Source organism: Strix aluco, chromosome 21, assembly GCF_031877795.1.
Source record: "Strix aluco isolate bStrAlu1 chromosome 21, bStrAlu1.hap1, whole genome shotgun sequence".
NCBI classification, from domain to species: domain Eukaryota; kingdom Metazoa; phylum Chordata; class Aves; order Strigiformes; family Strigidae; genus Strix; species Strix aluco.
In genome coordinates, this window is record NC_133951.1 from 14510312 (window position 1) to 14532117 (window position 21806).

The 21806-nt window shown below is 69.0% G+C and overlaps 2 protein-coding genes across 5 annotated transcripts in view; both read left to right on the forward strand.

The window, feature by feature from the left end:
- Nucleotides 1-4439: 4439 nt before the first annotated feature.
- CYTH1 (cytohesin 1) lies at nt 4440-15285 on the forward strand. Its single transcript, XM_074847291.1, is given in 14 exon segments — nt 4440-4601; nt 4603-4648; nt 7053-7135; nt 8202-8266; nt 8975-9041; nt 9242-9360; nt 9695-9775; nt 9915-10027; nt 10099-10247; nt 10342-10453; nt 13137-13213; nt 13413-13484; nt 13773-13927; nt 14136-15285. Coding segments are annotated over 14 exon segments (1347 nt in total). The 5' UTR covers nt 4440-4472; the 3' UTR covers nt 14215-15285.
- Nucleotides 15286-15970: 685 nt separating this feature from the next.
- DNAH17 (dynein axonemal heavy chain 17) overlaps nt 15971-21806 on the forward strand; it is a 34176-nt gene continuing 28340 nt past the window's right edge. For 2 of the 4 annotated variants that reach the window (XM_074847284.1, XM_074847283.1), the window contains exons 1-15: nt 17056-17243; nt 17473-17665; nt 17751-17850; nt 17941-18026; nt 18188-18313; nt 18580-18735; nt 18816-18899; nt 19276-19443; nt 19659-19775; nt 19907-20157; nt 20284-20479; nt 20611-20757; nt 21053-21161; nt 21430-21533; nt 21636-21776. In XM_074847284.1, the coding sequence (XP_074703385.1) occupies nt 17149-17243; nt 17473-17665; nt 17751-17850; nt 17941-18026; nt 18188-18313; nt 18580-18735; nt 18816-18899; nt 19276-19443; nt 19659-19775; nt 19907-20157; nt 20284-20479; nt 20611-20757; nt 21053-21161; nt 21430-21533; nt 21636-21776 (2073 nt within the window). In that variant the 5' untranslated portion in view covers nt 17056-17148. Of the gene's footprint in view, nt 16316-17049; nt 17244-17472; nt 17666-17750; nt 17851-17940; nt 18027-18187; nt 18314-18579; nt 18736-18815; nt 18900-19275; nt 19444-19658; nt 19776-19906; nt 20158-20283; nt 20480-20610; nt 20758-21052; nt 21162-21429; nt 21534-21635; nt 21777-21806 lie in introns of those variants that run through there. The other 2 variants (XM_074847282.1, XM_074847285.1) reach the window with 2 other exon arrangements.

Consider the following 21806-nt stretch of genomic DNA (forward strand, 5'->3'; position numbering starts at 1 on the left):
TGGGAGCCCGGCGGGGAGGCTCTTGCTCGTGGGATTGTGCTGACGCCAGTGTCTGCCCCGCGCTGCGCGGCCCCTCTCCAGCCGTCTGCCTCAGCAGAGCAAATCCCGGGGCGAGCAGCTGGTGGCACAGATGTGGGCCCCCCCCACTCCTGCCAGGGCACAGGGCCGCGCTCCCACCCCCTTCCCAGCGTCTCCCTGTGGGGTCAGTGGTGAGACCCAAACCCACCCCAGCGCGGCGGGGCAGCGGTGTCGTGGCAGGGAACCGACCCAGCGGCTCCTGCCCCATGGGTGAGCGGCCGCAGGGAGCACAGTCCCCTCCCGGTGCCGCGTCCTGAGCTGGGCCCCATCTCGGCGGGGGCCGAGGGATTACTGCCCGCGGGATTAAGGGATTTCTCTAAACGATGCAGCCTCCTGCAAAGCAGCTTGTGCCTGGGGCTGTCTGGGGCAGGACGGCCGGTGCCGGGGGTGGGGGGGCTGTGTGGGGTGCAGGGTGAGCTGTCGGTCCCCGGCAGGCTGGGGGATCCCCGACCCGGGGGGCTCCCCACACCCTCCTCGCTGCGGACCCTGTCATGGGCTCAGCTGTCTCGGAGGCAGCCTGGGACCGCGGCGTGTGCTGAGGGGACTGGGGTGGGGGGGGACAATGCCGGGGGAGCTGCTGGGGACGCACCAGCCCCTTCCCTGGCGCGGGGTGAGCTGGGGCGAGTCGCTGGGTCCAGCTGCGGGAGCGGCTCCTCGGCAGAGCTCAGGTCGAAGGCACGGGGACAGTGCCGGGATGGCACCGGGCTCGGAGAGCAGAGCTGGGGCCTGCGGGGCTCGGGCTGGGCAAGCAGGCGGTTCCTCTCCTGAGACGCTCAGGAGCAAGGAGCGGCGTTGCTGACACTCAGCAGTTACACGTCAGGGGCACAGCAGGCCCATGGGGCCCTGAGCGGCTGTTTTGGCCGTCGCAGCGAGGTTGGGGTCGGACGTTTTTGCTCTGGGCCTGAGGGAGGGGGAGGCTGATGGCGGGGGGGGGATGCGCTCCTGGGCTGGAGCCGCAGTTGACGTAACCCCGGGGTGTTTGTAAACACCCCACCTCGCCCGGGCAGGGTGCCAGGGCCAAGCCAGGCGTCTGGGTGGCTCAGTGTGGGAGATGCCACCTGGCCCCGCGTCACACCAGCAGGAGCACCCATGGGTGCCTTTGCCACGTGGGGGTTTCTCCAGATGCTGGTCCAGGCCCTGGGCAGGTGCTTGCCACACCACATGCTCACTCAGCCCCGCTGTGCCCCTGGCTCCTCTCGCCTGCCCTTTTGCCTCCTGGTGATGTGGCAACCACCGCTTCTGTCACTGGGAAAGGGGAAGCGGTGCCGAAACCAGAAGGTCGGTCACGTCAGTGGCGATGGCCTGGCTGCCCTCGCGGCCCTGGGAGCTTCTCCTCTGCCTCTCCTCCTGTCTGCAGTCGTGCTGCTCCTGGGAGCCTGCCCCGCTGCCTGCCCCGCTGCCTGCCCCGCTCAGGTTTCTCCTAGCTCAGCACGGCGCAGAGGAGCGGCGCTGGCTGGCTCCTGGCAGCCGAGAGCCGGCAGCCGGGCTGGCCGCAAGACGCTGCCTCGTGCCCCAACAGGCTCTGGGGTTTGTTACTCAGGGCCGTGCCCCGCGCTCAGGGATTGCTCCTGCTTTGAGGGAAAGAGCTGTTGGTCTGGTTCAGGTTCACTCGGTGCCTGTGGGACTGGGGGGACACGGGTGCGGTGGGGCTGGGGGACGGGAGGGCTGCGCCTTCCCCCCAGATCCACAGATGCCCCCGAGGCTGGGATCCTGGGGCAGGACCCCCCCTAGTTCCTGCTGCAGGACCCCCCCCCATGCCCCAGGACCGCGGCAGGGCAGGGGGCAGCTCAGCTGCCGCCAGGGCATGCCCGCAGCTCAGCTGTCCCACCGGTGTCGCCAGGGGCTGGCGGAAGGCGCAGCGGGGCCTGCCCGGGCACGGCACACGGGGCCGGCTGGGCCTGTCGGGGCTGTGCCGGGATCGGTGCCCGGGCCCTGCGCCCCAGGAGCGGGGGCCGTGGCAGCACGCCCCACGCCTCGCCAGAGCCGCCGCGTTGCCTCTTGGTGCACCTTCCTTTATGCAGCGCTGGTTGCTACGCGACCGCCGGCTCCCGATGCTTAATGCTCTAATACGGAGGGATAAAACCGCTCTAAAAATACCCCGCTGCCAGCCCCCCGCGGGGGCAAGGGGGCTGCCAGGGGCCAGGCGGCCTGGGGCGGGGGGGCTGCCGGAGACTTCCCAAACTCCTCGTCCTCTAAGTGGCTTTGAGCTGCCGGCCGGAGCGTCGGCAGCAGGCTGGTGTGCAGGCAGGGAGCGGCGGGGATTGGCTGGGGCTGGCGCGTGGGCTCCTGCGGCTGGAGCTCCCCTGCCAGAGCCGCCTTCCCCTGCTCCCCTGCCTGCACCCTGCCCGCGGGCCCTGACACCGGGGAGCCTGCTGCTCAGCCGCCCGGCACCTGCCAGGCCTCTGCCTGCCCCGTCGGAGCTGGCGGCGGGACCTCCGCAGCATGGGGACGGTCAGCGAGCTCTGTGCCTCCAGCTTCCAGGCCTTCCTCTGCCCCTCGGTGGCTGCCAAGGCAGGTAGGCGCCTCGTGCCCTCCCCTCTGCTCGCCGCGGGGTCCCCGTCCCCCCAGCAGAGACGGTGCCCGTGGCTCTGGCTCCCCAGGGCTCCCGCTGACAGCGGCAGAGAGCCCTCGCCGTCTTGCCACCTCCTTCCCCCACGCGCCGCCAGCCTCGGCAAGGGCTGAGCCCCAGGCAGGACGGCCGGGCACTGGACATGGGTGCTGGCTGCACCCTTGGGAGCCAGGTCCTGCCCTGGGCCACACGTGAGCGCTTGGCCACCCTCAGCCCTGCCAGGGTGGCTCGGGGTGACCCCCAGACTGAAATCTGTGCAGTTGAGCCCCGCGCCTGCTGCGGGGGGCTGCCCACCTGCGTGAGCTGCTGCTGTTGGTGGGTTGTGGCCTGAGCGTGGGACGGGGGGCGGCTCTGCGGTGGGGCACGGGGCTGTGAAGCCTTTTCCAGCCCCCCCAGTGCTCTGAGGGGAAGGAGCCACGGGCTCAGCTCCTCCTGAGGCCCAGCACGGTGAAGGGCACGGAGAGTGAGCGAGGTGCCTGCGGGGGCTGCGCTGCCGGCGCTCGCCCAGCGCTCGGTGCGTGGGGACTGGGGACGTGGCCGAGCCAGCGCTCGCCCGGCCGCCCCGTGGGCCGGGGGTCCCTGCGTGGGGAGCGAGGCAGCAGCTGTGGATGTGGGTTCAGGGCACGGGGAGCGGGGGCGACGGGCAGAGCTGTGTGAAAGCAGGATGAGGGCCCTGGCTGGCTTGGCATGGGGTCCGGCCACCAGGGAGGGTCTTTCCTGGAGCCACCCAACCCCAAACCCTTCTCCTGATGCCTCTCTGCTGTCGGTGGGGAAGGATGGGGCTGACGCAACCCGGGATGCGCACACGGCGCGGTGAAAACAGGATGTGGTGTGCTGAGGCGGGCAGGAAGTTTCTGGGGGCCCCAGGGGCCCCCCAGTCCTGGGGCAGGGCGGGAGCAGGCAGCAGCACCCCCGGCAGAGCCCGGTGACAGCCGCCGCAGCACCCTGGGCTCGTCCCCATGTCCGCCTACACCCGCGGCCTTCGCCCGTCCGGCGTGGGCCGGCGGGAGGGCTGGCTAGTGCGGCAGCACAGCCGAGGGCCCAGGGGCCACCGCAAGGCTCCGCAGCCCTCCCTCCCCTCACTCTGCAGCCGGCGCTCTGGGCGCCAATTCTCCATCTCACGCTGCCGAGCAGGATTTAGCTGAGTCAAGGCAGCCGAGGCTGACGCGGCCTCTCCAGGCAGCTGCCGGCGGGACGGGACAGGACGCGACGAGCCAGGGGTTTGCTCCCGCTGCGGGCACGACCCCCCGGGGCCCCGGCTCTGCCACGTGGTGGTCCCGTACGGGGCGGTGGGCTCTGTACAGGCACCCTGGAGCGAGGGGGGAGCAGCCTCCCTTGGGGACCAGCATCGCTCCTGGCCCTGCTCCTGGTCCCAGTTCAGGTCCCGGCCGGCCGTGTGAGCCTGTAGAGCAGCAGGTACCGGTGTCCCCGCAGCCCCCCTGGTCCTGCCCGGGGCTTGGCCCTACAGCCTGGACATGCGGTGGGGGTCTGGCGGAGCCAGAGGGAGAGCTGTGGGGCTGGGGTGGGGGGGCCCCAAGCTGGCAGAGGGGAGGGGAGGGGACCCCAGCATTGCTGCGGTGAGATGCGCCGGGTCGGGCATCCTGGCAGCCCCTAAGGAAGGAAGGGCTGGGCCAGCCCCCGGCGCCTGCCTGGCTGGGACCCCAACACACCCCATCCCCGACCCCCAGGCTGAGGAGGGCGAGCAGGGCCCGGGCTGCCCCATTTCCCCGCCCGGCCGGGAGCAGAGGAGTTAAGGCACCGTCAGCCCCGGGCTCGGAGAGGCAGGAACAGGGTGTTGCTGGTGCTGGCTCCTGTCGAGGCCGGGATGACGCCCGGGCAGCCCCGGAGCTCATTGGCCTGGCGCAGCCCTGACTCACCCAGGAAGCACCGGGGCGGGCAGGTGTCCGCACCCCAAAACAGCAGCACCGCGGCAGCACGGGCACAGCCGACGGAGCCGGTGGCAGCGGCCGGCCAGGATGGTGCTCAGGGCAGAGGGCAGCGGTGAGCTCGGTTTGGGGGGGCTGAGGGAGCCGGAGTGAGGGGCAGGTGGGCAAGCAGCCATGTCTGTTTGTCTTGGGGCAGCGGGTGAGCATGGCCTCTCTGTGTCGTGGGGGCCTTTGCTTCGGGCATGGTGGGAGAGGGGGGGACGTGCTGCTGCTCCCAGAGCAGATGGACAGATCCTGCCGGTGCCCATTCTGCCCTTGTGCTGGTGTGCAGGGGGCTGGGGCTGTCAGCAGCAGGAGCTGCAGGAGCCCCCCGCCCCCATGTGCTGGGGCCCAGCTGTTGGGGAGCAGGGTCAGCGCTGGGACCCCCAGTCCCGCGGGTCGCTGCGCCCCAACTCCTGTGCTGGGCTGAAGGCCGGGCAGCGAGCGCCTGCTCCAGCCTTCCCTTCCTGCCCGCGGCAAGGCCGGCCGTGCTCCGGGAGCTGCTCGGGTGCTGCGGGGTGTGTGCTGTGTGCTGGGGAAGGGTTAACGCCCTCTTCCTTCCCCAGAAAAGCTCTTGCGTCTGGGGTTTCTCTTCCTCTCGCTGCTGCTGACATGGCTGGGCCGGTGTCACGAGTGCTCACCCTCCGCCGCCGCAGCGCAGGCGGGCAGGGACCTTCCCCGGCTGCGGCGCAGACCCCCGGCCCGTGCTGCCCTGCAGCATCTTCTCTCTGCCGCCCCTGCCCGGGGCCGAGGCCCCTCTCCCAGGACCCACCAAGACCCCTGCCCGCTCTCAGGCTTTGCTGGCTCCAGCCTCCACCCCTCGGCCCGCTCCCCTTGGCACCGAATTCCACCTCCCCTGCGGCCGTGACCGAGGGTCCCGTGGCACGCACCGCAGCCCAGGGATTTGGAGGTTTTTGTGTCTGGCAACGGGCCTGCGACGCGGCTCGGCCCTCCCGCAGCAAGCCTGGGCCTGCCGGGCGCCCTGGGCGCCTGTGGGAGCGGTGCTGGCCTGCCCCAACCGTGCTTGGGTGTATTGATAAGGCAAGGCCGCTGGTATTTTAACTTTAAATAACAACCTGGTGCCCTGAGCTGGGTTGTCTGGTTCATACTTCCTGGTGTCGGAGACTGAAAATATTGGGAAGTGTTGCCGTCGCGTCTGGAGGGCTGTGTCGCAAGCCGGGGCTGCCTCCAGCCTTGGCAGTGGGGGGTTTTGCGAAGGAGGAAGCTCGTCAGAAAGCCTGAGCGGAGCCAGCGAAGTGCTGAGCTCAGAGATTCGGTTTGCGGGGCAGCGATCGCCCCAGGGGCCCCCGCGGCTCCCCCAGGGGAGGGCAGAAGCGACGCGCGGTTGAGGACGGTGCCGGGCCGGCGGCACGGGGCGTCCCTGGGCGCTGGCACAGGGCGTGTGGCCGAGCTGGGGACGCTGCAGGTGAGTCCGGTCTGGCGGCGGCGCTGGCCTGGGCACCGCGGTGGTGGCGGAACGTGGGGCCTCGGCAGAACGGAGCCGGGATGTTTGGGGAAGGGGAGGTGGCGGCACCGGCCCCCAGCGTCCCGGGCGGGAGACAGCGTGAGGGCTGAGCCGGCGGGTGCTGCTGCCATCGGGACGGTGCTTTGGTGTCCTCGCGGGTGACCTTGGCGTGCGAGGGAGCTGCTGGAACCCACTGGCAGAGGTGGGAGGTGCGGGCGGTAGACGAGGGCTGCGAGCGCTGCTGGAGGGGCGGGTGACCTTGGGGACAGGAATGGGATGTCACCACGGAGCGGGAGGTCACGCACCGGGGAGCACTAGGAATGTCCTGGGAGCAGGGGGGGGGTGTGGCGGCTCCGGGGTTGAGCCTGGGGGATGGTGGTGTTGGGGAGGGGGTGCCTGGCTCCCATGGGGTGACAGGGAGGTGTAGATGTCACGGCGTGCCAGCAAGGTTTGTCTGGAGGCTGTGCCAGCTCTGGGCCCTGGCTCGGAGGGTCGGATCCAGCGCAGAGGGGGCTGCGAGGGCAGCCAGGAGCTGGTTTTCTCCGGGGCTGGCCCGGTGTGGCAGAGCAACCCGTGGGGCTCCAGGTCTGCGCAGAGCCCGGTGCTGTGGGGCACAACAGGGACTGGGACGGGCACCGACACCGGCCTGGCTGGGGTAGAGCAGAGTTAAACGGGACTTGGCGGGGTGGCAGGGCCGGGGCAGGGGGAGGAGGAGCGCTGGAGCGGCTCCAGGGGCCGTGCTGGGCCTCGGTGCCCAGCCACCGCGGGCTGAATCAGCAGGACCTGGCGGTGCCCAGCTCCCCCGCCGCTGCCCTGCGGGGCGATGCCCCGGCCCTCGCATTCCTCGCGTGCCGTCGGTGGCACTTGGCTGCTGCGTGGGGCTGGGGACGCCACTCGCCAGCCCGGCTCCTCTGCCACAGCCCAGCTCCCGCCGGGCACCGGGTGGCTGTGCCCGGAGCCTGGCGGGGAGGATTCCCGCGGCCGCGCGCGCTGACCTGGCCCTGTCTCTGCTCAGTGCCCAGTGACCTGACCCCGGAGGAGTGCCAGGAGCTGGAGAACATCCGCCGCCGCAAGCAGGAGCTGCTGGCTGACATACAGGTTCGGTGCCGGGGGCCAGCACCCACACGCAATCCCCCTGTCCTGCACACAGCAGCCTCTCGTGCAGGGCTGTCCCTGGGGAGGCAGGGGACCATCTCCCTGCCTCTGGCCCTGGGCAGGGTCCCTGCAGCCCCGTCCAGGGTCCCTGGGGAAGGGGATGGTGGCCCAGGCGAGGCAGGGATGAGGGGCTGCCCGTAGCAGCCGTGGGCTCGGGGTGCAGCGCCCCAGGCCTGCGGAGCCCCCGCAGGAGCAGGCCCAGGTGGGGCCGTGGGCCGGGTTTGGGCTCCTGTCCCCTTTCCTTGCCAGCCCCTGGCTCCTCGCAGGGGCTCTTGTGGAGCTTCTGGGAGCTGCTGGAGCCGCAGGGTGGGGTGAGAGGAGCCCACGGGGCAGATGCCAGCGACTGCTGCAGGGAGCCCGTGATCTGCCTCTGTGCTGCCCGATGGCTCTGCCTCCACGGGGGACAGGGACAGGGTCCCGGAGTGGGGACATGGGCCTGGGCTGGCAGCCGCAGTGGCCATGGCTTCTCCTTGCCCCCCGCAGAGCTCCAGGCTGTGCCTTTGTGCCGCTCCCTGCAGCCGGGGCACTGGCATCTCCGTGCCAGCCCCCCCCTGGCACAGGCAGGGACCGTGTGTGTCCCTGGGCCAGGCCACTGCCCTGGCAAGTGGCTGCGAGGTCAGCGCTCATCGGGGACGCTCCTCAGTCGTGTCCCTGATTAAGGCAGCAGAGGCTAATTACTGCCATATGCCGGGCATGATCTAAAGGGATTAGGGAGTAATTTTGTTGACCTCTGAATCTCTTCCTTCCTGCACGCTCGGAGCGCAGCAACACTGTGGGGGATCAGCAGTGGGGTGCAGCTGGCCCCCGCTGTGAGTGCCCCCCAAGCTGGCACAGCCCCGGGACAGCGCTCGGGTGGGAAGGAGGGAGGGAAGGAGGGAAGGAAGGATGGGCTGCAGGGCCTCCTGGAGCAACTGTGGAGGTGGGAGGGGAGGGCAGTCCTGGCCCCAAGGGCTGGCGGGTTTGGGAGGGCAGGAGGCACCTCCCGCCTCAGTGTGTTCTCTCCCCTCAGCGCCTGAAAGATGAGATAGCAGAAGTGACGAACGAGATCGAGAACCTGGGGTCCACGGAGGAGAGGTGAGTCCCCTGCTCCGCTGAGCCGCGGCCCTGGGCGCCGGCTGACCCGCAGTGGGTGGGAGCCGCAGGCAGCGAGCGGCGCAGCCCCGTCCCGTGGGTGCTGGTGCGAGGGGTTTTCCCAGGCGCTCTGAATTCCCTGGAGCGGTAGCAGGATCCCAGTGGGAACCGCTGCTCCCCAGGTCTGTTTTTCCAAGCCTCAGCCCCTCTGTCTGGCCGCAGCGACTGTCGGACTTTGTTATTCTGAGCGGTGCCAGCCCGGGATTAGGGGGTCCCGGCAGCCGACGGGAGCTGACGCTCAGCGTCGTTTCCAATCACCCACCGGGGCGTGAAGGCTGTCACCCTCACGCCGGCCCCATGGGGCCTCAAGGCTGCTCTCCCCAGAGCCCCGCCGCACCCAGCCTCCCCCCACGCAGAGGTGACCCATCGGGATGCTGTACCCGGCCGCCCTTCTGCAGGGGGGACCTCGCGGACGGGGCATGGCAGCTCCCCTTTGCTCTGGGACCCGGCAGGCTGAGAGCAGCCCCCAGGGCAGGGACACGGAGCTGTGCACCAGCTTCGCCCTGTGCGGGGTTGGCACAGGGGGTCTGGCCTGGTCACAAGCCGCTCGGCTCCCGTTAGGTCCCGGCTGAGCACCCTGGAGGGGCAAGGGGGTGGGTGGGAGGCAGCCAGGTCCCTCCTTGGTGCACAGAGCTGCTTTGTGCCTTGCAGGAAAAACATGCAGAGGAACAAGCAGGTGGCCATGGGCAGGAAGAAGTTCAACATGGATCCTAAGAAGGTACTGCGGGGCGCAGAGCGGGGCAGTTCACCCAGTCCAGGGCTGTGCCGGGCTCTGCCGCCCCACGGCCGGGTGCCTGGCTGCCGGGGGGGGGCCAGGGCAGGGCCAGCGCCCCAGGCAGGGGCTGGGGAGGCAGTGGGCAGGCTGGCGGGGTCGGCAGCAGCCCCAGAGCAGCGCCAGCGCCTCCTCCACCACTCCAGGGCATCCAGTTCCTGATCGAAAACGACCTGCTGAAGAACACGTGCGAGGACATCGCTCAGTTCCTTTACAAGGGAGAGGGCCTCAACAAGACGGCCATCGGCGACTACCTGGGCGAGAGGTACGCTGGCCTGGGCCCGCTCGGGTCTCCTGAGGGTGCCCTGGGCTCCTGCCACCTGAGAGACGGGACGCTGCAGCTCTTTGAGGGGAAGTACGCGGGGGGCTGGGCACCCTGAGCGCCCGGGCAGGGGCTGGGGGGGCTGTTGGATCCGCGGCTGAAGCTTGCGAGCGGCCGGTGTGTGCAAACCAGCGCAGGGCTCGAGCCGGGGCGGCAGCTGCAGGTTTCCCCCCACAAATGATCAGAGTCTGGAGCAGGGCAGGGAGCCGTGGGGCTGCTCGGCGGTCACAGGACTTGCTGATCACGCACCCCTCGTGCTCTGGCTTTGTTCCCGCAGGGATGAGTTCAACATCCAAGTCCTGCATGCCTTCGTGGAGCTGCACGAATTCACCGACCTCAACCTCGTGCAGGCCCTGCGGTGAGCGGAGGGGGGCTGGGGGCTGAGCCACGGCCCCTCGGGGGGGACGGGCAGTGGGCTGGGGGGGCCCATAGCGGTGCGAGCGTGGCCGGGGGGTGCAGGGACCCCCTAAAGCAGCGCGGCGCCTCGCTCTTCGCAGGCAGTTCCTGTGGAGCTTCCGGCTGCCCGGCGAGGCGCAGAAGATCGACCGGATGATGGAGGCCTTCGCCCAGCGGTACTGCCAGTGCAACCCCGGTGTCTTCCAGTCCACAGGTGAGCGCCAGCCCCGGCCCCTCGCCCCGGCCGTCCTGCCGCGCAGCTGACTCTCCCCTCCGCCCCCATAGACACCTGCTACGTGCTCTCCTTCGCCATCATCATGCTCAACACCAGCCTGCACAACCCCAACGTCAAGGACAAACCCACGGCGGAGCGCTTCATCGCCATGAACCGCGGCATCAACGACGGGGGGGACCTACCCGAGGAGCTGCTGCGGGTGAGGGCTGGGACATGGCAGGGCCGGGGCTGGGCTGCGGAGCTGGCCCGGTGCGGGGCTCCGGGGGGCCTGACACCGCGTATCCTTGTGCCAGAATCTCTACGAGAGCATCAAGAACGAACCCTTCAAAATCCCCGAGGACGACGGCAATGACCTCACCCACACCTTCTTCAACCCCGACCGCGAGGGCTGGCTCCTGAAGCTCGGTGAGTGCCAGCAGCCGGGCGGACGTGCCCGGGGAGGAGCTGGGCCGGGGGTGCGATGCCCCTGGGCCACCTGGACCTCGCCTGCCAGCCCTGCGGAGGGGCGAGGGGCTGGAGACGGGGGCACAGCCCCCCGTGGAGAAGGCAGCCGTAGGGCCAGCAGCCCTCCGTCCTCCCTGGGCTGGTCAGCAGGAGCGGACTCGCTGCTGATGAGGCCCTGCGGTGCGGCCGGGCGAGCGTCCCGGGGGCTCCTGCCTCTAGGTTGGGCAAACCCCGGGGTGCAGAGCTGGTACCGGGGTCCAGTGTCGGAGCACAGAGACCACGAGGCCCTTCTCGTCACCGAGTCACAGCAGGGTCGTGTTGGAGCAGGCCCCGGGAGCGAGCGGCGAGCTGCCCCAGGCTGCGTGCGTCCCCCCCCTCCATGCCACAGACAGCCCCTGCCTCACCTTCCCACGGCATTATCACCTCCGCATCCCGGCTCCCGTGCAGGCAGCGCGCATGGCATCCCCGCTGCACAGCCCGGCTCCCGGGGCCGCCGAGCCCGCTCCGCGCCCTGGCTCCTGTGGCTTCTCCTCTCGGCAGCTCTGGGGAATCCTCTGCCTGGGTTAAGCGAGGGGTGGGGGCATGACAGGGCACTGGTGGGAGCAGGGTCCAGGGGGGGCCTTTCCCTGGGGCTCTCGCTGGGCTCTATCCTCTCACCTGGGGGGGTGTTTGTGCCATATTGCCACCCCCTGGGGATGGGAGAGGGGCCTTACCCCACACCATGCCCTCACCGGTGCAGAGCCCGGCCCCGGGGCTGAGCAGGGGCCATCTGCCCCCCGGCTCTGGGGTGGGGGGGAAGCAGGAGAGAGCCCCAGACCTGCCTCTCTTGTCCCTGAGCCAGCCCAGTGACCTGCTGGCCCAAGGGCCCGTGCACGGCAGGTCGGAGCTGGCTGTGGGGGTGGAGAGGCAGCAGAGCAGCCGTGGCTCCCAGCCCACTCGTGGGGCAGGGAGGGACCCCCCCCAGGGAGGACACGGGGCGGGGGGAGCCAGGCCCTGCACCCCCCGAGCTGAGGAGATCCGTCCCACAGAGCCACAGCGAGCCAGGGCAGGTTGGCCCCGGCAGCGGTGCCACTGGCCCGGCCCCTCACGGCTTCCCTGCTGCAGCCCTGCCCCACTGACCCGCGCGGGGTGAGGGGGGTTCTTTGGGGTTTCCTCTTTTTTTATTTTTTTTTCCTTTTTTTTTAATTTTCTTTTCTCCCTCATTTGTATGTTTCCATGATTTTGGCTCTTCCTTTCCTTGCCCCCAACTCCAGGAGGTACGTACCCCTCTCCCTGCTCTGCTCACGCCGCTGGGGCTTCGTTTCCTTTTCGTTTTTAATTGCTGGTGATTAGTCTCATTGCTGCTGCTGCTAACCACCCGCACCGCCCTGGGGACCTCGCCTGCCGAGGGCACAGCCCTGCTCCCGCTGGGGCAGGGGCGGGGGGTCCCGGCCCCGCCGATGCCGAATGCTCCCCGAGGGGTGCTGACCCCCCCGGCCCGGCGCTGGGGCTGCTCCTCGCCCCGCCGCTGGCAGGGGCTGCCTGTCCGTCCGCGCTTCGCCGTGTCCGCAGGCGGCTCGGCCCGGCCGCGGTGGGTCTTCGCCTCCGGTGCCACAAGGGATGGGGATGGGTTTGGGGTGTCCTCAGCCTCTGCGTGGGGGGCCGGGGTGCCTGGAGCTGGATGGGAGCAGGCAGGAGCCCTGGCACAGCGCCGGGGGCTCACGGCAGTCCCTGTGCTGGTGCTGCCCTGGCTCCACCGCCTGCAGCTCTGGGGTGCTGGGGAGCGTCGGGGCTCCCCCCGGGGCCACGCTGGCCCTGGGCTCCTCCTGCGCTCCCTGTGCCACAGGACCCCGCCCGGGCACGTCGCCTCTTCCCACCCCGGGAGAGGAGGTGGCCCTGGGGAGGGTCAAGCCCCAGGTTTTGGGGTGGGCTTGGCTGGAGGGCAGCAGAGGGGCTTTTCCAGGGCAGTGCTGGCCCCAGGGATGGGTGGGCGGCCAGCTTGAGGCGGGGAGTGGGGGCACGGGGCCTTCCCGCGGGGTGGGGGGCTGAACATGGCCCCCGGCACGCTCAGTGCCTCCTCACGTCCGCGGCGCCGGTCCCATGGTGGTAGATCCGGCACCGTTGTGATGCCAGGGCGTGCCAGCGCGGTGGAGGGGGAGCTGGGCCCCGGGGTGAGCGGCCCCTGAGCCCCAGGAGCAGCTTCTCCCTCCGCGGTGGCAGTTGTGAACCTCCCTCCGACCAAAATTCCACCAGCCGCGGCCCCGGGCTCATGCCGTGCCCCAGCACCGCGTTGGGCTGGCCGGGACGCAGTGGGACCGTGGTCGGTGTGAGCAGAAAATCCCCGTGTCCCCCTCCCTGCACCCCAAGAGCTGCCTGGCTGCCGCGTCCTCTGGCCTCGCTGAGTCAGCGTTTCGGGTGGGACGGGGCACAGCGCTCGTGGCCCAGCACCCGCCACCCCCCGCCTCCATCCTCATCCATCCGCTTTCGGCTCCTGCTCGTGCCCTGCCCGGCGTGGTGTGTGCTGCCTGGCTCTGCTTGCGCCCCGGCGCCCGGTGCTTGCCTGTGTGTGTCCGCGGGGGCTCCAGCTCTGCCGTAGCCGCCGTGTGCCGCGTGCCCCCCCCGCACCGTGCCGGGCTGCGCCCAACACGCCGCTCTCTGCTCGCAGGAGGCCGGGTGAAGACGTGGAAGCGACGCTGGTTCATCCTGACGGACAACTGCCTTTACTACTTCGAGTACACGACGGTCAGTGGCCTTTGCTCGGGGTGCGTGGGGCCGGCCGCTCACCGCTGGGGTGCCCGTGGCTGTAGGGGTGCAAGATGTGGCCCCCGGGTGGGGGGGTGCTGGGGAGAGGGGTGTTGGCAGCAGCCAGCCCCGCCTGCGGCTTGCACGGGGGGTCTGGCCCCGTCTCATTGCGGCTGAAGCCTCTGCTTGGCCCCCCCAGGATAAGGAGCCCCGTGGCATCATCCCCCTGGAGAACCTGAGCATCCGCGAGGTGGAGGACTCCAAGAAGCCGGTGAGTGCCGCTTGAGGGGCAGCCCTGGGGCAGGGGAAGCTGGGGAGGGGGTGCTGCAGCCCCCCAGGGATGCCCCCGGGAGAGTCACCCACAGTGCTCGGGTGCAGACGTGGGGCCGGTCACCGCGGTGGCCAGGGCCGGTGGCGGGGCCTGGGGGCCATGGGGGGACGGTCACCGCGTGTCCCTCCCTCTCTGGCTGTGCTGGGGGAGCACCTGCAGCCCCGGGGCGCTGCCGCGGGGTCCCCTCTGGAAGCGGGGGCTGCTCCTGAAGGGTCTGCTCCCTCCCAGAACTGCTTTGAGCTCTACATCCCCGACAACAAGGACCAGGTCATCAAGGCCTGCAAGACGGAGGCAGACGGGCGTGTGGTGGAGGGGAACCACACGGTCTATCGCATCTCGGCCCCCTCACCCGAGGAGAAGGAGGAGTGGATCAAGTGCATCAAGTGAGTGCTGGGGGGGGGCAGAGGCAGGGTGTGGGGCAGGGTGTGGGGCAGGGACACAGCAGGGACCCGTCTGCTGCTCGCGATGAGGGGCACCCTGTGAGGGTGGGGGAGCACGAGCTGTCCCAGGGGCACAAAGGGCCGCCCAGCCCCAGCCCCGCGGCGGTTCCTGCGGGGCCTGGAGCCAACCCGCGCCCCGTTCCCCTGCCAGGGCAGCGATCAGCCGGGACCCTTTCTACGAGATGCTGGCCGCCAGGAAGAAGAAGGTCTCCTCCACCAAGAGACACTAGCAGCCTGCGCTGGCCCGGCGAGGCCGGCGTGTCCCCGGCAGCCCCAGCGTCCCCTCTCCCTGACCGGGGGGGGGCTGCGGGGCTGGGGCCGCGCTGCAGCCTGGCCCTGGGGACCCAGCTTCAGCTTCGCAGTTTCTTTACCGTGGGGAGAGGGAGGGTCACACGCATCTTGGTGGCTCTGGCCCCCCCCATCACTGCCTCATCTCCAGGACACCACCTTCGCGGGCCGGAGCTGGGACAGCAGCACCCCCCCACGCGTGCGCCATCCTCCCCCCCTGCCTCGGCCACCTCCCCCCCGCTCCCTGTCCCCCCGGGTTCCCCCCCACCCCAGCACCCACGTCCTGAAGTGCTTGGGGGGTCCCAGGGGAAGGTGCACGGCCGGCAGTTCGCAGTTTTGGGGTGCTGCAGGCGCCGGGGTGCCCCAGGGTGGCTGGGGGGGCCCCGCAGAGACACGACTCCTGGCCCTCGTTGTAGCGGGCCTGGCTCAGTCCTGGGCTTCCCCACGCTGGTGCCTCGGGCCCTCCCTGCTGTCCCCTGTGCCGGGACGGCCCCTGCGGGTAGAGGGGGGCAGAGGGGCTGGGGGTGGTCACCCCCACGGCGTGCAGCGGTGCCGCGGAGGGCACAGGCGATCCCCTTGGCGAGGGGCAGGGGTGGCTGTGCCGGGGTGGCCGCTGTCCCCTTGGGCACAAGCCCTCACTCCCGAGCAGGGCTGGGATGTGCCCGGCTGCTGTGGGGCCCGGCCAGGCCGGGGGCTGCAGCCCCCCAGCCTCCTCCTTGCGAACACCCGCGCCCCGTCCCGTTCCCCTGCCGCCACGCGCGGCCTGGAGAGGCGCCTGGATCAGTATTAGTCTATTTATCAGAGGTGTAAATACTCCTGTATAGTTTTCTCCTTTTAGATTATTTTGTATGTCGGGTTGTTCCGTGCAGAGGCCTCTCCGGAGGGCGGGGGGGTGGCAGGATTTTTTATTCTAACTTTTTTTTTTTTTTTTTTTTTTTTTTTTTTTTTTTTTTGCCACGGCCTTGTAAACTAGTGCTGAGGATCTGCAGCAAATAAACTCTGAACTGCGCTCAGCCTGGGCCTCCTGTGCTCTGTGTGCGGCTCAGGAGGGGCAGGACATCCCCCCCACCCCCCCCCCAGCTTTGTGACTGGGTTCGTGCTTCTCCCAGCCCCGAGATTTCAGTGCCCGGCACCGCAGCGAAGCCGCCTGGGATGGAACTGGCAGCGCTGGGGCCAGCGTGGTCCCGGTTTGAGCCTGCGCCTGGTCCCGGCCGAAGCCCCTCGTGCCCCCGTGCGCTGCCTGCGAGCTGGGCAGCCCCCGCCACGGTCCCTGCCTGCCCCGTGCCAGGACGGGGCAGCCCTCGGCACCAGGCCAGGGTCCACACGAGCCCTCGGCGAGGGACAGTGGGCGGGGACACGGCCGGGGGGGGGGCAGCCCCGTGGTTCTGGGGCAGTTGGGCTGGTGCCGGCGTCGGTTGGGCTGCAGCCGGTGGCTGGAGACTGTTGGAGGGCTGAGGGGTGCGACAGGCAGGGGAGCGGAGGGGCCGGGCAGGTTTGGGGCAGGCTGCGGGGGGGTGATGGGGTCCGGGCTGGGGGCGATGGGGCCAGGCAGCTCCCCGCGAGGCTGCGGCGCACAACGGGGAGGGTGAGGGCCGTGGCGGGGGGCGGCAAGGGCAGCGCGGGGGGTTTGGGGTGTGGGGTCTGCGCAGCCCCTGCCTGAGCCGGGCTCTGCCCGTCCCCGCTCCAGGCGCCGGCGGGATGTCGGCCGCGCCGGACGAGCGGTGTGGCTTCCTGGGGAGCTTCGCCACGCGGCTGCTGCGGGTCCAGCCCGACCAGTGGAGCAGGTTTGTGGGCAGCGAGGAGGCCGCGGCCGTGCTGGACGAGTTCTTCAAGCAGCGGGAGGTGCTGGAGCTGGTGCTGGGGCTGAACCCGGCCGGGCAGCTCCTGCCGACCGCCTGCTTCCCGCCGGCCCTCGGGGGCAAGGGCGTCTACTTCGTGAAGAAGAAGCAGCAGAACATCACCCGGGAGAACTGCTGCCGCGAGCTGCTGGTGGGAGACATCGGCCCCTCGCCCGTGGAGCAGCTCGTCACCGTGGTGGAGGAGGTGGGTGGCCCACATGGGTGGGTGCTGGGGGGCAAGAGGGATGAGCCGAGCTCCCTGTGCACACCGTGGCCACCTGGACGCCCACAGCAGGCAGCTGCTGCCAAAACTTTAGGTGGGCTCAAAAAGAAACTAAATTAAATGAATAGAAGAAAACATCGCCCTACGGTGGCTGCCAGCCACCCACCCTGCTGTGGGCTGGCCAGGCCCCACCAGGACACAGAGCTGGGTGAAGGTCACGAGCCCAGTTTTCTCCCAGGCCCCAGCTGCATCACTTCCTCCCTGTGGTTTTAAAACTCAGCGTAATTCCCCCTTGCCCGTGCCCCGCAGCTGGGAAATGTCTGAGCGGATTTCTCTCAAACTTCCCATAAATATTCCCGCTCAGACGACTGCCAGCCCAGAGCACCCAAAAGCAGCGTCAGGCCCCAGGAGCTCCTGTGATTCCTCCTCAGTGCCAGGGGCTGCTGCTCATGCGGCCGCCCCTGACCCCGCTGGGCTGCTCCCAGCACTCCCCAGCCCATGAGAGCTGAAAACCCACCGGAGGGTGAGGGGAATCCTGCATGTGCTGACGAGAAAAACATCAGCAAAGCCCGTCAGTGGCTGCCGGGGCTGCGGCTGGGCTGAGGCCGTGCTCGGCCGGGCAGCGAGAGGGGACACGGTGCAAACCCGCGTGGCCCCTCGCTGCCCTTGGCAATGGGAGAGCCCGAGCGAGCGCCCGAGCCAGCCCTCCCCTCCAGGTCGTGTCCCCGCTGCTCCTGAGCGAGAGGAACGTGGCAGACTGGCCCGGGGTGGTGGTGGAGGATGTCGTGCAACAAGTCCACCGGCTGAAGAACGAGATGTTTGTGATGGGCGGGAAGATGCAGGGGAAGCCGCTGCTCCCGCTGCCGGAGCACCTGGATGGCCGGGACGGCTCCAGCACCGTCCTGGACCGGTGGGTGCTGCCGGGGCCGCGCGGCGCCAGCAAAGCCTGGCAGGGGCCTGGGGCAGCACGAGTCCCGCTGGGAGGGAATCCCTTCAGCTCGGCCCCTGGGTGCAGCCACCCCTCAGCAGCACCCTCGAGAGCCTCGTGCCGGGCCTCCGCGCTGGCAGAGGTGGCCACGAGCCGGCACGTGGGGTTGCCCTGGGTCCCGGTGCTGGGCCATGACCCGGCTGCCTTTCAGCCTGGCGGGGCCCGTGGACGTTTCGGAGCTGTACGCCACCGAGACCATCGTCATCGAGTGGTGCCACCAGATCAGGGACATCCTGAGCAAGGACTCGGCGCAGCCGCTGCTGGAGGGGCTGCACCCCCTGCCCAGGACCGAGCTCGAGTTCTGGCACGCCAGGACAGCCGACCTGCAGTGCATCAACGACCAGGTACCGCCTCGCCCCTGGGTGCCCGGCAGCCACGTGTGCCTGGGGCTGAGCCCCCGGGGCTGAGCCCCCTGCCTTTCCCTGCCAGCTGCTCTCGCCCCGAGTGATGGCACTGGCCGAGATGCTGGAGAAGGCCAACAGCTGCTACTGGCCGGCGCTCCAGAGCATGTTCAGGGACGTCAGTGCCGGTAAGAAGCCCGGTGGCATGGTGGGCAGCTGCCTCTCACCGATCAGGTGAAGTTTCCCCATCCCCGACACAAGTTTCTCCCCTGGGCCAGGCCTGGAGGAAGCAGAGGACATCAGCCTCCACCTGCAACCGCTTCGGATCCTGCTGGAAGAGATGGAGCAAGCGGATTACTCCCAGGTAAGTTATATGTGGCAAAATAACCAGGCGCTGCTTTCCCATCCGGGTAGAGGCGGCGGCGCTGAGCCCCCAGCCTGCGTGCGGGTGCGGCTCCACCCCGGCTCTGCCCGACCCCATTAGCGCAGTCACGGCCCTGCACTGACGAGGCTCCGCTCCCGCAGCTGCAGCCCTGCGTGGACAGGGTGCTGTGCACCGTCCGCCTGCTCCGGGCTCGCTGCCGGCACTACCGCTTGCCCGCCCGCGGCGTCGTCATCCTGCAGGAGATCTGCAACCTCCTCATCGAGATGGTAGAGCCCCGAGCCACCACCGTCCCCTCGCGCCGCCCCGCTGCGGGACTGTGAGCGGGAGGGGTGACAGGGGGCGGGTGTGGGAAGCCCAGCTGGGGTGACGTAGGGGTCAGCGAAGCCCCCGGGTAGGGCTGGAGGGGATTTGGGCAGGCGTGGGCTGTGGGCGATCACCAGGGAGCCCGTGGGGCTGGAGGGTGGATGGGGGCAGGAGGAGCCCCCCACGCTCCCCCCTGCCAACAGCCCCTGCCTGCATCTGCCTGTCCTAGACCCGTCAGTTCCTGGGCTCCGAGGACGTGATGAAGGGGCTGCAGGGAGAAACCGAGGAGACCTTAGAGAGAATCAGCCTGAGCATCTCCACCATAGAGAAGCTCTTCCAGTCCTACAGCACTTACTGCTCCAACCAGACGCCCGCGCTGTTCCCGGTGGGCGCAGGGCAGGGTGCAGGTCCGCCTGGCCCCGTCCACGCCAGCTCCACTCGCTGATGGCTCCTCTCCCCTTCCAGGAGGAGCCGCAGCTCTGGGAGATCCCCACGCCCCTCGTCTTCAGGAGAATGGGCTCCTTCTTGCACAGGCTCCGGACCATCGAGGTGACAGCGCAGCAGTTCAGGGCGCAGCACTCGCCCCGTGGGGGCTCCCCCTGCCCTGGGGACGCTGGGGTGGTCCCCTGAGAGCGGCATGGGGGCAAACTGTGCTCAGCCCCGGGGTGGGCGGGGGCCACCGGCGCAGGCGGGGGGAGCAGAGGGGAGGTGGGAGCCCAGCAGCACCGTCCCCAGCAGGACACCAGTGTCCCCGCACCCCCGGGGCCGGACGGGCCCCCCAGCCAGGCCATGAGGACAGTGCTCGGGAGCGGTGAACCCGCAGGACACAGCCCTGCGCCCGTGCTGCAGCTCCTGCCCCCGCGGCGCCACAGCCAGGGTTTGGCACCGAGTGGAGCCGGGTGAGATGATGGTTTGTGCTCGCCAGGAGCTGTACAACACCGCTGCGGAGTTTCTGAAGCTGGGGAAGGTGGAGCTGGGAGGAGTGAGAGGAAACATCCTCAGGAGCCAAGTGTTTCAGATCTACGAGGAGGTCTCCGAGATCACCAAGACTTTTGCCGATTGCAAATATGATCCCTTAGATCCTGCGGAAGGGGTGAGTGAGCACTGGCGGGGAAGTCCAAGCATTTGCTGCATGAAAAAGAACCGCTTGCTGGCACACGCTGGAAGAGCTGTGTGTGAAACTGCCCTGCGCAGCGGCACCATGCTCGCTCTGGGGCAGGTCACGGGGCTCCGGGCTGTCCGGGTTCAGCGAATCCTGAGGAAGCCCAGAGGCTGTGCCCGCTCAAATCATTTTGCTCTTACTGGCAGCAATTGAACAAAGACTTTGCAGAGTTCCGGAAAAAGATTCAGGACGTGGACAAGCGGCTGGCCACCATCTTCTGCCAAGGCTTTGACGACTGCAACTGCCTGGCATCCACCATGAAGGTACAGGAGCCATCCCGGCTTGACAGGTCCTGCCCTCGGGCCTCCTCGTGCGGGGCAGTGACCGGGGGGTGTCACCGGGCCAGGGCAGCGATGCTCTGGCGCACAGAAGCCAAAGCCTCTTCTCCCCGCAGCTGGTGCACATGTTCACCTCCCTCCTGGAGCGACCGCTGATAAAGGCCGAGGTTTCCCCCTGTTACTCAGCCCTGCTGGGCATGTTCAAGGCTGAGCTGGAGAACGTGAAGGCGCTGTACGACGCCCGGAGCTGGGGGGGCCCGACCGTCCACAAAAACATGCCGCCGGTGGCTGGGCAGCTGCAGTGGGCTCTGGAGCTGCAGCAGCGCCTGGAGGGGACGCACAGGGACTTGTTTGCCATCGACCACCCGTACGTGTGGGTCACCCTGACACCCCATGGGGACACGGGGCAGCAGCGGGGGCAGGATCTGGCCCAGCCTCTGTCTCCTCCCGGGCCCCTGCTGCAGCAGCTGCCTCTTTGTCGTGACCTCGACAGCGTGATGCTCGGTGCTGAAGCTGTGCTGGTGTCCGAGAAGTACAGAGAAATGATGGGGCTGCTGCAGGGCCACCGCGAGAACGTCTACAAGGAGTGGGTGTGCGGGGCTGGCCAGGACTGCCACTTCAGCCTGGAGCAGCCCTTGATCCTCAGGGACCCCGGCTCTTCCCTCCTCAGCGTGAACTTCAGCAGAGAGGTGGGTGCTGGCACGGGCAGCCCGCTCGGTGCGGGATCCCTCACCTGAATGTAAACCCGACTGTCTCAGGCTGTGGCGAGGCGTTTCGGGTTTTACTAACAGGCCTTTTCTCCCGCCTCTGTGCCTCGCAGCTCGTCACCGTTCTGCGGGAGGTGAAGTACCTGAACCTCCAGCAGCAGCAGGACATCCCGGGCAGCGCCAGGAGCCTCTTTGCTCAAAATGAGACTTTCCAAAAGTTTGTGGACAACCTGGATCTTATCGTGGGCTGGTACAATGAGGCAAGTTGCAAAGGGGAGACAACCCAGCTGCTTTTTGGGGACCCCCCAGGGGAGAGACTCTTATGAAATGGGTCCTGGAAGCCTGGGGGGGTTGGGGTACAGCAGGAACATCATCGGCACACCAGGTGCCTGCCCGTCCCACCATGCTGCCGTCACACCGGCCCCCCTCCGCCCCCCAAGCTCCGTGTCGGTGGGGTGGGGACCCCGCTCCTCCATGAAAGCGGTGCCGGTGACGGCAGGGGCAGGGTCCCTCCTCCGCCGGCCGCGGTCACCCGCGGGTGCGTTGTCTCCCCAGGTGAAGCAGAAGCTGCTGCCGGTGGAGCTCCCGCTGGTGACAGGGGAGCTGGAGGCCGTGGACAGGCGGCTGGCCAGCGCCGAGCACACCCTGTTCTGGCACCACGAAGGTACAAACCCACCCCCAGCCCCCCAAGGCCAGAGATCCTCTTTGCGCCTTTTGGGGGGTCCCCAGCCCCATCCCGTCTCCTGCACAGCAGCTGCCCTCGGGTCCCCACGGCCATCACACCCAAAATGTGGACCACTGCCCGGCAGGTGTCAGTGGGGGGGGGGTGGGGGTGCAGAGAGTGTCCCCCGCCCCGTGCTGGATACCCTGGAGTGCCCCGACCACGGCTCGGTGCCGGGGAGGTGTCTGCGTAACCTCTGTTTTCCTCCCAGGCGTCCTGGAGTACATCCAGGAGATGAGAGAGATCCTGTACGACCTGCAGACCAGGGTCCAGAAAGCAAAGTTAAACAGGGAAAATATCGTCCAGCTGATGGAGGTAGCTGTTGCTGGTGCTTTAGGAGCATCTTCCCGGGAGGGCTCCTGCAGGGATTTACCCCCCCAAGCACTGTGGGGCAGCCCCCTGGTCTCCTCTCTGCAGGAGTGCTCGGCCGCTCCCTTGTTCGGAAGGAAAGACAACAAGGAGACAGCGCTCCTGGACCTGGAGGGGAAAGCAAACGCCTTAACCAAGCGCTGTGCTGCCCTCAGGGACGCGGGCGTGAAGATCCAGGAGATGGTGGAGGTGAGACACATCCCGGAGCGCTGCGGTCGG